The 17463-nt window shown below is 33.6% G+C and overlaps 1 protein-coding gene across 2 annotated transcripts in view; it reads right to left on the reverse strand.

The window, feature by feature from the left end:
- Window positions 1-3635: 3635 nt before the first annotated feature.
- Window positions 3636-17463, reverse strand: part of NALF1 (NALCN channel auxiliary factor 1) — a 605598-nt gene continuing 591770 nt past the window's right edge. Inside the window, exons 3-4 of one of the 2 annotated variants that reach the window (XM_045821477.1) lie at window positions 7598-7643; window positions 5697-5830 (exon numbers count right to left, since the gene is read on the reverse strand). In XM_045821477.1, coding sequence (XP_045677433.1) covers window positions 7621-7643 — 23 coding nt within the window. In that variant the 3' untranslated portion in view covers window positions 5697-5830; window positions 7598-7620. Of the gene's footprint in view, window positions 5831-7597; window positions 7644-17463 lie in introns of both variants that reach the window. The other variant, XM_045821476.1, reaches the window with a different exon arrangement.

The following is a 17463-nucleotide window of genomic DNA, read 5'->3' on the forward strand; positions in this document are numbered from 1 at the left end:
GGTCAATGAGAAATGGACAGAAGTTGAAATTTTCTTTTCCTAATAAATGATCTTCTAGTTAGCTGGCACTCAGAAAACTAGAATCTTGAAGCAGCCAGTGTTGTGTGAGCTGGAAATTTTAGGAAAGATACTCACTGCTTGTATTAATATATCCATAGATCATTAGCCTATATTCATAGATCAATGTCCATAGTCTGCTTTCAACTAAAGTTGTAAAGATGAAAACATTTTAAGGTGCTAGTTATAGTCAGAAATATGGAGTGGGTAAATATATGCAAATACATTAAAATGTTTATTAGGTGGGTGAGAGGTGGATGAAAGGGCAACAGAGATAAGGATGAATGAAGTGCGAAAGATTAATCAGGAGACCTGCTTAATCCATTTACTTAGACTTTATCAAAACTTTTCAGGTTTCTTTTAATTTTTTCACTGATCTTATTACATAAAAATTATAGTATTTATCTAACACAAAAGAGTTATTAGTTCATTTTAGACATATATTTATGCTGAATAAGATTCAATTTAATGTGGGTACTTTTTTTCTTTTTTTTTTGGTTTGTTTTTTCTTAAGGAATCCAGAGGAATCAAAGATTTATACATTTTTCCCCTAAGATTCATGAGTTCTTTAAAAACCCTTTGAGGTTACATCCTTATTTCCTATACAATTTCAATGTAATTTACAGTGTATGAAACCTCTCCTCAATTGTTATGGACTTTTTCTAATTTTTGCTTTTAGCCAAAGCTTTTGGGGGGGAAGAGGTGTTGTGTAAATATATAAAGGAACACTCTACAGAAAAGGTCATCAGATCATCTTGACCTTTACATGAAAAGGTCATCCATCAGAGCAGACTCTTTCAAATTCTGTTGAAAATTCATTGATCATCAATTTGCTAGATTAGAGATGGGAAGGGGTTCTAAAAGCAGTAATTAGGCAACTCTGAAAAACTTTCAGGAGCAGTCCCTCTAAGCAAGCAGATAGTTTCACTTCATGAATAAATATCATTATAATAAACTGTTGCTGAGGATCCATTATATCTAGGCACATTTATATTATTTATTTCATTTAAGCCTCAAATTGTCCCATGAGATATTTTCACTTCATGAGGTGTCCTGTTCAAATATATTATTGACTTCCCTGGGTCACATGGCAACAGGTGCCAAAGCTATCTATCACCCAAACCATGGCTTTGCCCCTAAGATCTCATTCTTTTTATCAATGGTAAAAAAAAAAGAATTAAAAAACCCCTAATACCAACCACTTCTTAGGTGCTTCATCAAGATGTTCCTATTGAACCCCTTCTCCTTTATTTTCAAAATATTGACCAATAGAGCAAAATGAAATGTGTGCAAAGGTGTGTGCCCTAAGACATTACTGTCTTTTATATTTTTTAAACTTTTAATTAAAACTTTGCAATGTTGTAAGTATCTGAGAATGTGGAGAAAATAAATTTTACTCCCAAAGTACGTTTGAGACCTAAAGATCTCCTGCAACCAGATGCAGTTTGAATTCAACCTTTGTGTTGCCTACCTATGTGGCCTTGGATAAAATATTCAGGAGATCTATTATTTTTAACTTTAATCTGAATGTCTTGTCAAGTGCACATAGACCAGAAGTATCTTAAAACCAAAGAATATATTTTATATTTTGCTCATGTCTTGAATTTTATTCTGAGGCAGAGAATATTATCTATAGATTTTATTATTATTTTGAGAATTTATAGAATTTGAAGCAGTTTAATCATTCCTAAAAATGTCATGGAAGTACTGCTTTAAACACCAGTTTCTTTTCTTCCTCATACTTAAACCATGTTATTCACCATTGCCCACTGTCTTCATGCTATATTCAATTTTTTTCTATACATCATTAATTCTTGGAAGATGGAAAAGATTCTGCTTGTTTCAAAGTTGTTATTTCTTCATTAATGGAGACAAGTTTGAGAGTTGATTTTCCATATCAAAGATACAGTTTTTAACTGAGCATGCTACTCAAACTTGAGCAAAAAATAGAACTTGTTCATTGTAGTATGTGTATATTTTATGGACTAAATAATTTTTTAGTTAAAGTCTTACTTACAAACAATGTAGCTACATCTGTGCCTATATATATCTCTCTATATATTCATAAGATATATGAATCTACAATGTAAAACTCTCACATACCAAAGGTCTACTGTAATTCCACTTATGTTATTTGACATTTGGTTTTGCAGTATCAATATATTCCACATACTTGATTTTCTCTATTGTAAAGAAAACGGAAATGATAAAGTTTGGAAAATGTGTTCCATACATTTGTGGAAAAATATTTTCTTGGTTTTCAACTTGCTTTCAAAAATAATTATTTTAATATCATAATTCATTACCCAGTATGCATTGATAATCCACTATGAGAAAAATGGAACAAGATGTTACAAAAATGCAGGATCTGAATTTTTTCTGTCAGGATTAATATATGCACAACATCAAGTATGTTATCAAGTAGAAAAATTAGTACAATGATCAATATAAGTATAGTAAGCTTATTATAGTAAGATTTGCATCTTTAGTGACTGTTCCTGGACTTTATGAAGGAGTCATTGCCTATTTGGGTCCTTTAGCTGACCCAGGAAAAGCTTCTTTAGTTCAGTGTGTCAGTGGAAGCACAGGGGAGTAGTTACACATTTTTTGATAATAATCACTAGACACTGAGATCATTCTCACATAAGAACAATAAATGTGTATGGCAAGAAAAAAATCCTACCAGCATTGCAGACTGTTCCAACACTGGCTGACTTGTCCCAGAGAAAGAACTCATTTCCCTTCTCCCTCCATGTCATCTCCTCACCTAAATTACAGTTTATTTGCAATTAATACTACATTGTTTCTCCCTGCTCTTGAAATTGTCTTTTGGTGAGCTTACCTCTCATGTAAAGTAGTGGTGTTTTTTGTTTCCCTTCTTTTGACTGCCGTTGTCCCCAAACTAAATTTAAAATGTATACATGGAACCTCCCAATCCTCTTATATTGAAAAAGAACTTTGACCAGTTTCTAGAGATATTAAGAGAAAACAAAACCCTATTTGTTAGGGAATACTGCTTTTCATTGTTTTGCCCAGTGTCTTGCCATGAGTGGGTGGAACTAGTATCTGGGTTGATGTGTTATTTTTCTGAAAGAATAGAAATGCCTCTGGCATGAAAGAAGCATAAGAGACACTGAAACAATAAACTGTGGAGTAGTCTTTGTGCAGTAGGGGTAGATAAAGGTCATAACAAACTTTTTCTGGGCCATGTGACTGAAAGTTCTTAAGAGGACAGTTGAATAAGAGCTCACCTACTACATTCTTCCTCATGAATCATCATCCATTCCCTTACCCTCCATTCATTGCCCCTTTACTTTCTCCCAACTCCACAGAAATCCACATTCCACCACTAGTTAGGTTTTTGAAAATGCTCATTTCTATGAGTGTTTAAATTTTGCACTAATTCAAAGCCTGCCCCCAGCCACTCCCAACCACTGTGTCCCAGAAATAGTACCATATTTCTGTAAATTAAAACTAGTCTCTGTATATTTCTGTGCATGTGAGAATGTGTTTGCATTTTTATGAAAAAAAATTTTAAAAAAGGAACAAAAACTAGAGAATTTTGCATTTTGGGTGGCTTTTTTTTGTATTTGCGCAGACCATTTCAGAATTTTCAGTCTCAACAAAACACTATTAAAACAAAGAATCTAGTAAAATAGTTGTGCATTTACTGCTAAACAATCTAGCAATTTTATTAAGCAATACCTTTATTATTTTTGAATATTCTTAACAGACTGGAACAAAACATTTTTTATTCAAAACAAAGTATGCATACTGCACGCATGTTGCAGGGTTAAGTATGATGCAGAGATTAAACTTTGAACAAAAACAAATGCCTGGGGGAATTTCATAGCTATAAAGTTAATAACTAAATTTTGTTCGCTAAGAGGACATTTTCTATGGTTTTCCTTCATCTCCCAGCTACACAGCAAACATATCTGAAGTGCACTTCCCAAGTGTAGTTAGAGACTAGGAAGGAATGTAAAGTGTTTTTTTTAATTATTTGTTTGTTTGTTTTTTTTAAAAACAGCCCTTATTAACTCTTCCTTCCACTGATTCTACTGTAAACTCAAAGCCTTTTTTTTAATAAAGCAAATTCATAGACACTCAGCAGGTGAAATGTTCCCACAAAAAGAAAAAAATACAAACAGAGCAATCAGATTTCTCCTCTTTTCTTCAACTATCTAGAGCATGTTATACAGTTTTTGCACTTGAATGAAAATGGCTAACCTATTTTTTTAAAAAGTTCTTTTGTGATAATGCAGAATTGCATACACTTTAGAATAATAATAGAAGAAGAAGAAGAATTATTCTTTAGTAGAATAATTTAAAACCATATGTTGGGGAAATACTGGAGTAAAATTGTGTATATTCTGCATACTGCAGGTGTTTGAGCATCTCTACTATCTCCTCCACAACAATAAAGGGGAAGAAAGAAGTCCAGATTTGTGTTGCAGTCTCTTTGTTCTCATTACAAAGGCCAAAATGGGCTCCTAGGTTACTGCAACAGAATTGAAATCACAATGAAAGTCCACCTTCCAGGAAGGACTTACTGTCTCTTCTCTCCCTGATTCTAGCTGGCCACTTGGAGCCACATGACTGGTGAGAAAGGGCTGGGGGCCTTGGGGAATGGAAGCTGGAGCAACATAGTTCATGGTAGTTTTCTTTGCTTTTATTTTGTTTTTAACATAAACATGTGTTAAACTGATTCCACCTATTATGGGGAACACTTGTTTGTTCAGCTAAAAGGAACCCCTTTGTCTGGTCCGTTGCGGGTTTGTGCAACAGCAGCTCAGAGGCCCACCAGAGCATGTGCGCCCAGTCACTGTGGCCACAGGGACAGAAGCAAGCGGATGTTGTCTGCTTAGGGGAGAGAACAGGGCCAGGGGAGGAAAGGCCGGGAAGGGCACTGGTTCCCAAGGCAGGAGGGAGAGTTAGGGACTTTTTTATTTTTATTTTTGTTGTTTTCTTTTTTTTTGTCTTTTTTTCTTTTTTATGATTTTTTTGTTGTTTTTTGCTATACCACAAGGTCATAGCAGTCATTCCTCTAATAGAAACTGACAGGACATAGAGACAAAACTATCTGATGAACACACACTATGACTAGAAATATATAGAGAGACAGTGAAAAGACTTAGTTTACCTCTGAGAAAGCATCCCCCAAAATAAATCAGTATTAACAAGTGCAAAAATAAACAAACGAATCAACCAAAACCAAAACCAAAGCAAATAAAACCTCCAAACATTAAAACACAGTGTATAAAATGGTGTGAGAAATTGAAGTCACTTGACAGCTTTTTAGTCAATAAAAAGCTGTGTTTGTGTCCTTGTTTGGATTCAGGCCCATCTTTTTAAACGTTACCCTAAAGGCCTTGCAAGAAGTGATTGGAGGGTAAAAGCACCCAGTCTCTGTTACATCGGACAGCAGTTACATTTTCATGGTGGGCCAGTGGCCGCTCTGGTGACACTTTGTCCTTCTGCTGTTATTCCTCATTGGTCGAGCTTTCCTCCAGCGTGTTGATGCCTCCGAAGCTCAGCGCCGTGGTGTTCTGTGCTACTGAGGCTGTGAGAACTGTATGTAAGAGAATCAGTACCAGAACACACAGTTTGAGTCTGCTGTTGCACAGTCTTGTTGCTGAGGAAACTGTGAGCGACGTCCTGTGACACGATCCACTTTTTTCCACCTTCCCTTTGGATGGGTTGTTTGATTTCTCTTCTCTTCTGACATCACAGCATTCTGGTTCATCATTGGTTAGAAAGGTCTCGTAGAGCCCTGTGGGATGAAGAAAGTGGACGGTCAAAAAGAAAGGAAGATGAGAGAGGGATCTCGTAGTAGAGCAAAGCTGTTATTTTAAAGTTCTGATCCACCAACTCTTATAAGAAATTCAACATTTTGTAGAGGAAAGAAAGTCAAGACAGTCTGGATAATTAGTCAACCATTCTCTCAAGCGGTACTTTTAAGTTTCTCACTGTGTTCTTTTTATATTCCTGGTGGTCATCCCATGAAAGTTCTGGGTTGAGATGAATATAGGATAAAAGGTGTCAGTAGGTCAAAATCAGAACCTGAGGTTCTGGATCAACTTGGTGACCAAGGACATGTAACCATCCTTTTTCTTTAACAAGAATGTGGTTAATTAATGCAATGCATAAAGTAACATCAACTGGTTATGCTAGATGAAATAACCAACCAATCAAAATGTCATAGCTACAGGAACCATTTTCTTAATCACTTCCTCTCCTAAACCTCACCATGCCTTGTATCTACTTTTCTTGGAGGTAGAATGGGCATAATCATCTATACATCCAATGGGTGACCATTTCCTTTTGATTTATATTCTAAACACTACTGTTATTCTTCTATTTGCTGTTCTATCAATGACTGCCTAATGGGACCATTTGAGGTTTAAATGAAGGAAATAATATAAATGTGCCTGGTATCTTTCTCCTAGACCACTGTAGGAGAAGTCTCTCAGTTCTTGGTCTTCTCCCTTTCCAACCTATCCTCCCTCCAGTATTGATTTCCAGTGAATATCTGTCTCATACCTTTACTCTCTTACTCTTTTTTATTCCCTCCTGGAGAACCTCTTTTCTTTCTCTCTTCTCTTTTTCCTTCTTCCTCTAAAATTACACATTGTTCTTATTTTAAAATTGATAGATGGAAAACTCTCAAAGTGGTGAAAAGAGTAAAACAACTGGTTTCTTGCTATATTATACATATATAAATTTTTATGTAGTTGCATAAACCACTTGAATCTCATTTTTTTCACTTGACTTAAACATTTTCTCACAAGTGTTAGAATAAATTTTCTACACAAATTTTATTATGTTATACTCAAGATTGAAAAACTTAAAAATAAAGATAGAGTAATTGAAAGGATTAAATAAGATATTGTATATAAAGTGCTTGGTTCAGTGCTAGAACAGAAATAGAAATAAAACTTAAAAATTTGGCTACCATTAATAATAGCAGCTATTAATACTGTCTCATGAATCCACCCAAATAAAAATCTAAAATATCCTTCCCTCTCTTTCAAGACTCATTGCTCTCAGCTCCAACCATCCTGAACTACTGGTTCTTTTCAGAATACATGGTACTTTCACCCATGCCTGTACCATTGCCCAAACTGCTTTTCCTCCCTGGAATATTCTCCACCAACTAATATACCTCTTCTCATTTAGCCTTCAAGTTCAGCTCACAGAAGAATTCCCTGTGTGAAGCCTTCATTCACATGTATGGGCTGCTAGTGCATTTTGTTTAACTTCAGTAGAGCAATTATTATTTTTTTAATCACAACTGCTCACTTTAATAATACTTTCTTCCCTCATTTGTCAACTTAAAAGCAAGAACTATATATTTTCAGCTTTGTGCCCCCAAAATGTAACAGAATACCTGAAGAACATAAATACTTGACAAGCATTTATCACATAAACTCAATATATATTTATTTAATAAAAAGAATCTATTAAATAATATATTATATACTGCAATCTTCAGATTCTTTGAAAGAAATGACCAAGATATCCTTATAATGATGCTTACAATATTCATTTCTTCTTAGGCATTCAAAGGTAAACTTCACCTTCGCCTAGATAGAATATGGAGAAAAAAACTGAATTAATGAGGTCTGTGTCTGTGACATTTTTATTGTATGATATTTTCTTTTATCACATATGATAACTTACTGGTAGATTATTCATTTACTGAAGTGTAAGTTTCCTAAAATTATATTTTACAATGAAGAGAGTTTATAGTTAGGATAATAAAAATAGAAATCTAAACGTTATTTCAATCAGCATTTTAGAATGTTAATGGTCAGAAAATGTTAAACAATGTCACCCAAATAAGAAGCTCTTCCAAATTTGCTCAATACCTAGCTTATCACTTTATAAATAAAGTCATTCCAGGAAGGATAAGGCAATTCACAGAGGCCAATATGTGTGTTCTTCTTTTTGACTGACAAAATGAATACTCTTTCTATTTCTGCTGTCCATTTTTTAAATGAGTTTTTATTCAGTTATACATTCATGAATCTTAACAAGCAAATAACTCCACAAGACATTTTACAAAATTAAAAAAAAATTCTTCTACCTCCACCATTTTGAAGACTTCCTTCTCAGTGGCAAATATTTACAAGTCTTTTAGCTGTTTCTGTATTAGCTCCATTTCTGTAAATAACCTGCTTTGTGCTTTTTTTTCATTTTCATTTTGTATATGAAGATAAAACACTCATTCTCCTGCTTCCTCCAGCTTATATGATCCCTTCCATCCCATCCCCCCAACACCATTCTGCCCTGGTGGTGAGTTCAATATTTAATGTTTGCTTTATTAGGATGTTGTAAAAACAACCTTTAACTCATCGAAGTAGTAAACATTAATTTCCTATTCCTAAACCAACTTGTGTTTCCTAGAGCTAACATCTTACAGTTTTCTGTGTACTTACTAACTCACTCCCAAATACCTTACAAGTGGTTTTGACTGAGCCAGGTATTCTATCAGTTTTATCTTCCTGAAGAAACATTTCCTGAAGGCTTTTACCATCCAGACTGGTTGCTTTCATGTCTAGTGCATACTTATCAGCTCAAAAATCCTAATGAATAATCCTCCTGGAGATGCTTGCTGCTTCTCTCTTGTGGACTTCCTATTTCCTGTATTCTATGCCTCCTTTCTCATTTTGGTGGACCACAATATCTAGTATCGTTATGAGAAAAAGCTCATGGGAGTAAATTTCTGAGATGCTATGTGCCTAAAATAGTGTTTATTTTTCTGCATATTTAATTGATTGCTTGGCTGAGTATCAATTCTGGTTTAGAAATCTGTACCCTTCACATGTATTAAGCATCACTCCAATATTTAGTCCTGAGAGCTCTTGTCTCAGACTTAATTCTTGTATCAGACTTAAGATGAGAGAGCTCTTGTCTCATATTTAATTTTCTTGTCTCAGCTCTCCTATTTTATATCACTTTATCCCTTTGCTCTGCTTTTGAGAAGATTCAATGAACTTTATTGCATAACAGTTTTGAGTTGTTTTTTCTCTTTTTTCATGCCACATTTTAATTTTGAAGAGTACTTTTATGTACTCTCAGTGTTAGGGGTTCTTTTCTAGAAGTGTTCTCAATGGATAGTTGCAATATATTCTTTTATTGCTCTCAGATATTTGCAGCTCTTTTGTTTGTCATGTTTTATTTCCCCTCTTCATGGGCTCTCTTCTCCAAATCAAATTTTTTCTTTGTTTATCTCATTTTTTTTTTTACATGGGAAGCCTGCACATTCTTGATTGTCTGCCTACATTCAAAAGTATTAGAATCTGGGCACCTAACAAGGATTGTGAGCTGTGAGCTGTGGGATACACTATAGGATGACTTACTTCAACTATTTTGATTGAGAAAATTTTTAAATTCTTTCCTTTACGTTGTTTGGATTGCCCAGAAAATATTCAATATCTATTCACTAGTGGGAAAGCCTGGCATCCAGTTTCCTGAGAGTCTCAGCCTTCAGCGTTCACTTCATCCCCATTCTGTTTTCCTTAGAGCTAACCAACTTGTTTTTGGTTAGCCCCTCCCCATGCCAACCAGTACAACAATGTTCTACAATAGTCTCTGAAAACATACTTCTCCTCCCACAGACAAAATATTCCAAGTCTTCTCTCTGGGATGATGAAGGGAAAATTGCCAGGTTGGAGATGGGGGCATGGGCTGTGGAGATCTAATAGCTTCTTGAACAGATTTCCACCAAGTCCTTCTTATTTTGTTGCCTCCTCCAAACATCTTATGCTGTTGATTCCTGTGTCTGGAAACAGTCTTGGAATTTACATAGCTACAGTCTATAAATCTTGTTGACTCTTGATTTCCTCTCTGCTGCTTCTAGCCTTCAAAAAATCCTTTTGCATGCATCAATTTTCTTTCTAGTTTCTAAGAGGTGTTTGGTTAGTGTCTCATTATCCATTGTTCTGTTTTTTTTGGATTTATGCTTCAAAACAATTTCTTTTCTGTTAGATCTACTTAGAAAATGTTACTGCTCTTTTCTGTGCATCATTCTACTGTTTTGAATTCTGACAGATGTCTGTTTCCCTTTTTGCATCTTTTGAATAAGTAAGGACATACAGCCTGATAAGTTCGGTGTTTCTTGGTTTATGTGATAGATGGTGAGGTATGTATCCAGAGCGGCATGCACCCCCCCCCCCCCACCCCGCCTCGCAGGACACAATGCTTGCCCTTCCCTCTGGGAATGCTGCCATCAGCTAGATCCTGCCTCAGTATCTCCCCAGAAATGACCCTTGGATGAGGAGAGCAGCCTTACCTAAAATTTCTTGGCCCCTGGGCAGCTACTTCTTAAAATAAGGGTGTCTGTGAAGAGCAATCCCAGCCTCAGATCTTTACCCTCAGCCAAATCCTCCACCCTGACTCCCTCACAAGGATAGTTCCCAATGCCCTTCCCCATAAGCCATTTGCACACAGACATGCTTCCTGGTGAAGCCTACCTATAGTGGCTAACCCTTCCTCATCAAACAAACTATAAGAACATATTTCTAAATAAAAATAAATAATTTCTTAAACAATAGTCTCAATTGTACACATATATAAGTAATCAGGGTTAGAAAAAAAGAAGCAAATTTTCAGCTAATGAAATGCCGTTCTGATATAATTTGCTTACAAAATGTTCTATTTGCAATAAATAATGAATCATTACCTGTTATTCAACATTGAATAATGATTATAACAATTATTTCTCAATCTTCTAGTATCAACATTATGGAGCTTTTTTAAAAGGGTTAAAAATACATATAAATGGTTTAGAACAGTGCCTAGCAGATAGTAAAATCTCACATTATATTAATAATTCTTTTTATAAATTAAGAAGAGATTGGAAAAAATCTAATTAAAATTCTTTTTCTGTTTTCAATTATTCTGACCCACTCACAGAAACACCTTATTTTTCACTGCTTAACACAATTATTCCAGTATGGTCATTATAAATATTAGTTAAGTACAGGAAAGTCAAATAGTCTCAGGAAATCCTTAGAATAAACACATGATATTTAAATATAATCCTTCATTACCTCAGCAATTTACCTTTTACCATCTTTAAGTCCAAGGATATATGAGACTAGTTTTTCAAATATTTGAACTACTAATATATTTCAATATATTTGTGAATGCAGAAGTTTAGAAAACAATGAAGTAAAAAAAATGTGGAAAATCACCCCAAATCTGAATTTGTTAGAATAAAAAATAGAAAAAAGGAGAAATGATTGGCATTTTTCCCATTGTTTTATTAATACAGACATACATATATACACATATATACTTTGTGGATATTATATATACATTTCAAATATAAAATTATATTATGCATGTGAGGTTTTACTTTATATTGTATTCTTTATTTGATTTGATATTTATTTTATATTTTATGTGCTTATTAAAAGATTATATATAAAATATTTGTATGTATTTATGTATACATACATATGCACACACATACATAGTTATAGAATTTTAGAAATGCTAGAACAGTTTATATGGCTTGGAATTTATAAAACTTTCTGGATATAATTTCTTTAAAGTAATTTTTATAATTTTATAGTTTTTCTCATGGTTATTAATCTACAAAGATTGTTTTAAGTCAGTTTCAAGCATTTGTATTTCTCTAACAATAACGAATTTTATTGAGAGTTGTACACTTATTAATGTAGAGTTGTACAAAATATTGTCTCATTTTAAAACAATTACTCTATATCATCTTCCTCTTCATTGATATTTTATTTTTATTTTATCTCATTGTTTTAATCCTGGATAAGGCTTGCAATATTTTTTTTACTTTCATTTGTATTTTTAAACATACAGCTTTTGAACACGTCAATAATTATGCTGTTTGTTAATCCTTTGATTTTTTTCATTTATGCTCTTTCATATTTTGTTTAATTTTTTCTTGCTTTCTCCTGTTGAATGAATGGCACTTATTTAAATTCATTTTTTCCTTAATAAGGAGAACACTTATTGCTCTAAATTCCTGTCTGAGAACAGGTTTAGCCAATTCTCTTATGTTTTCATATACAGTTATTTAACATATCCTTTTATATTTAATGATTTAAAGAGTGCTTTACTGCTTTATGTTCTTTTAATTTCAATTGTTTGATATACTTTAGAAAATACTTTGTCACTAATTCAAGTTTTATTTACATTCATTTCAAAAATATGACTTTTAAAAAGTTGATTTTTCCCAAATGTGTTTTGTGTTAATATAAAATGATATGCATATTGTATAACATTTGCAAATGTTAACACTGGTTAACATTACTTAGTTTCTATGTCTGGAACTTTGTCTCTTCAGAATGTCATTAACTGAGAAATATGTCTTCAGTTTTTTCTAATGATTTTGATCTAGACATTTAGCTATTATGTCAGTAGATACAGAAAATTCATAAATCTTTATATTTTTCACTGGAAGTTTACTAGTAATCAAGAAAATATGACACTCTTTGTTCTTATAAAGTGTTTTTTTTTGTTTCTGGTGATATTTTGTTGTTGTTTTTGTTCCTGTTGTGGTTTTGAATATTTTTGTTTGATATTGAAGCAATCTCTATATATATTAGCACATTTGTTCGTTGTTTTAATTTTTTTTAGTTTTTGTTATTTTGTTATTTTTAATTTTAATTTTATTGTTGTTCAAGAACAGTTTTCTGCCTTTTCTCCTCACCTGTACCCCCCTCCCCAGCTACCTCCACCTCTCTCCCCTGATTCCACACTCCCTTGGTTTTTTCCTTGTGTCCTTTATAGTTGTTCCTGAAAACCTTTCATCCTTTTTCTCCCATTATTCCATCCCATCTCCCCTCTGGTTACTGTCCATTTGTTCTTAATTTCAATGTCTCTGGTTATATTTTGCTTGCTTCTTTTTTTAATTAGGTTCCACTTAAAGGTGAGATTATATGGTATTTGTCTTTTATCCCCTGGCTTATTTCACTTAGCATAATGCTCTCCAGTTCCATCCATATTTAAGATTTTATTTATCTATTTTTAGACAGAGGGAAAGGGTGAGAGAAAGAGAGGGAGAGAAACATCAATGTATGGTTGCCTTTCACACACCTCCCACAGCAGACCTGGCCCACAACTCAGACATGTGCCCTAGACTGGGAATCAAACTAGAAACCCTTTGGTTTGCTGGCCGGCACTCAATCCACTGGGCCACACCAACCAACCAGGGTTATTGTTTTAATTTTTATTGGTCTCTTTATTTTATATTTTTCTCTACATTGTATTCTCCATCTAAGAGTTTTACAATGATTGAAAAGGAGAGTTTGATCAATTTACATTTTTTCAGATCTGTAGTTCTTGGTCTCGCTTTCATCACATAACATTTCCAACATTTAAAGATGTTTGTTTATTATTTTCTTTGATTTCTATCATATGCTGTGCAAGAATATTTAAATGCATATTTTTTATAATTTGTTAAATGCACGTTGTTATTAATTCTACCTGAACTTATTTTTTAAAAAATCACACACATTTGAACCTATATTTATCTAATCATCAGGATTATTAATAAGGGAATTAAAATTTTGCTTCAACTCCTTATCCTGCCACCTCTTTTGGCTATCATCAAATGTTTTATATTTATTTATTATCAAATTACTAATATTTTATGTCTTTTATCCTGGTGATTAGTAAAAATATTTGCATATTGTTCTATATTAATCTTATTCAGGGATTATTTGGTTGCAAGGAACAAAAACCCACTGGAGCTATAGTATTTTAAAAAAGAAAAACAGGTGGTTGGAGGAATGTTAGAAAACTTCAAGCCTATTTCAAGAAATAGTGTGGCCATCAGATCTGGGTGTGCTCTTCACCTGGATAATTAATCTGTTTCCCACTGCACACCTCCACCCCTACCTTGCAGGCAAATCTTTTCTGCTTTTTCACATATATGGGCATGTATAACTTCATGCTTTGCTTTCAGTCAGGATTTCTGGGCTCAATGACAGACTTCTGGCAAAGCAAATCTATCTGACTTTTTTTTTCTTGTCCACCTAGGTGCACCAAAGAGAGGTTTCCATTATAACAAATAAAGATGCAAATGTCCTTCTTTGAAAGGAGAAGGTGACTTAGTGTTTTTCTTCCTGGTCATATGTGGTGTTTTCCCCTTTGGAGCTTGTAGACTATTTCCTACATTTTCAAAATTAAAGAATGTTTGCAATTTGGTCTAATTTCCTTAATTTTTCCAGAATGGGGGGAACCACTTTTATCTGACAAAGGAGTGTCCTTAAACTCAGGAAAGATATTTCCTATTATATCTTTGATTGTTTCTTCAGTTCCATGTTTTGTATGTTTTCAATTTATCACATCCCATTATCATTTTTATATTCTTGGTCTTCAACTTGAACTTTGCCTCTGTATTTATCAAGCTTACCCTCCCCTTTACTTTTTTCAACTTCTCTGTGGTTGCTACTGTACATGTATATATATTTGCATTTTTTGCTGCCTGGCAATATTTTATTTTTTAAATCCAAATCTTTTGTTATGTTTTCCTGCTTCCCAGCCAAATTCCCATTCACTCTTCTATCCTTGTTTTGAAGGTCTATATGCCCTTGAATTTTATTGAGTAGATGCTGATCAAGTTATCTTTATAGTAACTTTTCTCAAATATATGCTATTCTGCCTTTCAAACTCTGTCCTTTTTCTTTTATGTACAGTATATTTTACTAGAGTTCATATTTCATTTTATGTGAATTAAAGGTTGAATCAAGTCTCCCAAAAGGTTTGTTAAAGACCTGAGTCCTAGTACCACAGAAAGTGACCTTATTTAATAAGTGAGTCTTAAGAGACTTATTCAAGTTAAAGTCATTATGGGGGCCATAATCCAGTATGACCTTTTGATGGCTTTTGTTTTTGCTTTTCATCTGCTTTTATGTTGGGAGTGATTATCTTCATAACTCTAAACAATATATGCATGCATATATTTCTTATTCCAGTGATTTCAGATCATAGTTAATTATTCTCAGCTGAGGAAGCTAAGTAATTTCATATCACTTTAGTCTCTCTCAACCTATTAACCCCCAAATTTTGCCAGTCATTGCTTTTGTTTTGAAATTAGTTACATTTTGCTATGCTTTTGTTCTGCATGTTAATTTTAAAAATAAAAATAAAAACATCCTTAGAGTTAATTTAATTCTATTAATTACTATATTATTTAAAGTATTTTAAACACAGGGTATGCAAAAGTAGGTTTATAGTTGTTCATATGGAAAATAATAAAATTAATAAATAATAATACAAGTTGCATACTCACAGCTGTAAACCTATTTTTTCATCCCTGTATTAGACAAAATTATCACTTTTTATAGTTTATCAACTCATAAAATTTATGAAAATTTCAGATGGCTTTATACTTTAGTCATGATTTTCTTGTACATTTTTGAAGGTTCTAGTTTTATTTTTTTTATGTAATCAGAAAAAAATATTATACTGTCAGCCCTATATATCCCTATATCACTAACTTATCCACTTTCATAATCATACCAATTTCAAGGCTGTAATACAAACAGATTATTTATTTTTATTGAACAGATATTTTCTTAAGATTTATTGTTACTATATCACCAATATTGAGATTCTGTATTATCCTCTTTCATAATTACATTTTTATTCTATTACAGTAAAACTTAAATTTTTCAGATATATGGAAAGTTAACTTTCAAGAGTATATGTATTTAACAGAATTTATTCTCTTTGAAATATATTTTACCTGGGTGTAGCATCCTACATTCATAAATTTATCTTCTAATAACTTTGGCAATGTTATTTTATTATCTTAGTGTCTAACATTGTGTATGAAATTCTGATTGTATTTGTTTCTTATATATGTTGATGTCTTTCTGAAAAAAGTTAAGACATTGTTAATATAATGAAAAGAGTTTGCATGACATCGATGTAAACTGGAAGCCCAGGAGAGTAGACAGGAATGGGTATGTGTGAACAATTATGACTTTGCTCTGCTAGTCAGTATGGGCAGTAGACACTATTGACTGAGCATGTGTACTGTGTGGTCATCACATTCAAAATGACTGAGTAGAGCAATGAATCTGCATCAAATTTTTCATTAAGCTTGAACATTCCTCCATGAATTCAGATGATTCAGAAGGCTTTCAAGTACGATATAATGAATGCAGCACAAATAAAAGTGTGGAACAAATGCTTCAAGGATGGTCAAGAATCTGTTGAAAGTGATCCACAGTCTGGAAGGCCTGCAAACAAGCAGAACACCTGAGAATGTTGAACGTGTACCGGCTGCAATCAACAAAGTTTGGTTACTGATAGTGCAAGAACTAGAAGCTGATCTAGGGATTCCAAAAACTACTGTGTCCAAGGTTTTGATGCAGGATCTTGTCATGAAATGTGTCATGACATCTGCTATGAGGGCAGAAGGAACATCATGCTATAGTTACTAGTGACTTGATTCAAACTGCTACCAATGAACCAGATTTCCTCAAGATCATAACTGGAAGTGAATCATGGGTCTACAGCTATGATCTGGAAACAAAGGCCAGGTTGTCTCAATGGAAATCACCTGATTCTCTATGCCAGAAGAAGGCACAGCAAAGTCAAGCAAGATCAAGACAATGTTAATTGTGTTTTTCATTGGGAAGGTGTCCATCATGAATATGCCCCTCCAGGTCAAACAATTAATAAGGAGTACTACCTAAGTTTTCTTCATTGTTTGACAGATGCAATACAATGAAAATGGCTGCAACTATGAGCAACTGGTGATTGGTAGCTTCATCATGACAATAGCCTGCTCACTCATCACATCTCATGCAAAGATTTTTGGTAAAATATCAAATCACTCAGGTGACTCAGCCCCCTACAGCCCAGATTTGGTGCTCTGAGACTTCTGGCTTTTCTCAAAACTAAAATCACCTTTGAAAAGGAGGAGATTTCAGATTATCAATGAGATTCAAAGAACAGTGGGGCAGCTAATGGAGATTCCAACAAAGGGTTTTTCAGAATGTTTTGAACAGTGGAAGAACTGTGTGAGGACCCAACATGCCTACTTTGAAGGGAACAGAAACATCATTGTCTTATCACAATGTCTTTTGTATCTTGTATCTTCTTTAATAAATGTCTCTATTTTTTTTTTAATAGTATATGGCTGGATACTTTCTGGACAGCCCTTTCTGGTAATTTGATGCTGTAACAAATTACCACAAATTTAGTATCTTAAAACAATACTTAATTATTTACTAATAGTTCTGTAGGTCAGAAGCTAGAAAGGTTGACTGGTTTCTCTGGTCTGTATTCATGAGTCCAAAATCAAGATGTTGGTAGGGCTGAGTTCCTTATTAGAGCTTATAAGGAAGGATCTACTTCAGAGTTCATTCAGTCTATTGGTAAAATTCAGTTCTCTATGAATGT

This window comes from Phyllostomus hastatus, unplaced genomic scaffold, assembly GCF_019186645.2.
Source record: "Phyllostomus hastatus isolate PE091 unplaced genomic scaffold, TTU_PhHast_1.1 phas_scaffold_46, whole genome shotgun sequence".
NCBI classification, from domain to species: domain Eukaryota; kingdom Metazoa; phylum Chordata; class Mammalia; order Chiroptera; family Phyllostomidae; genus Phyllostomus; species Phyllostomus hastatus.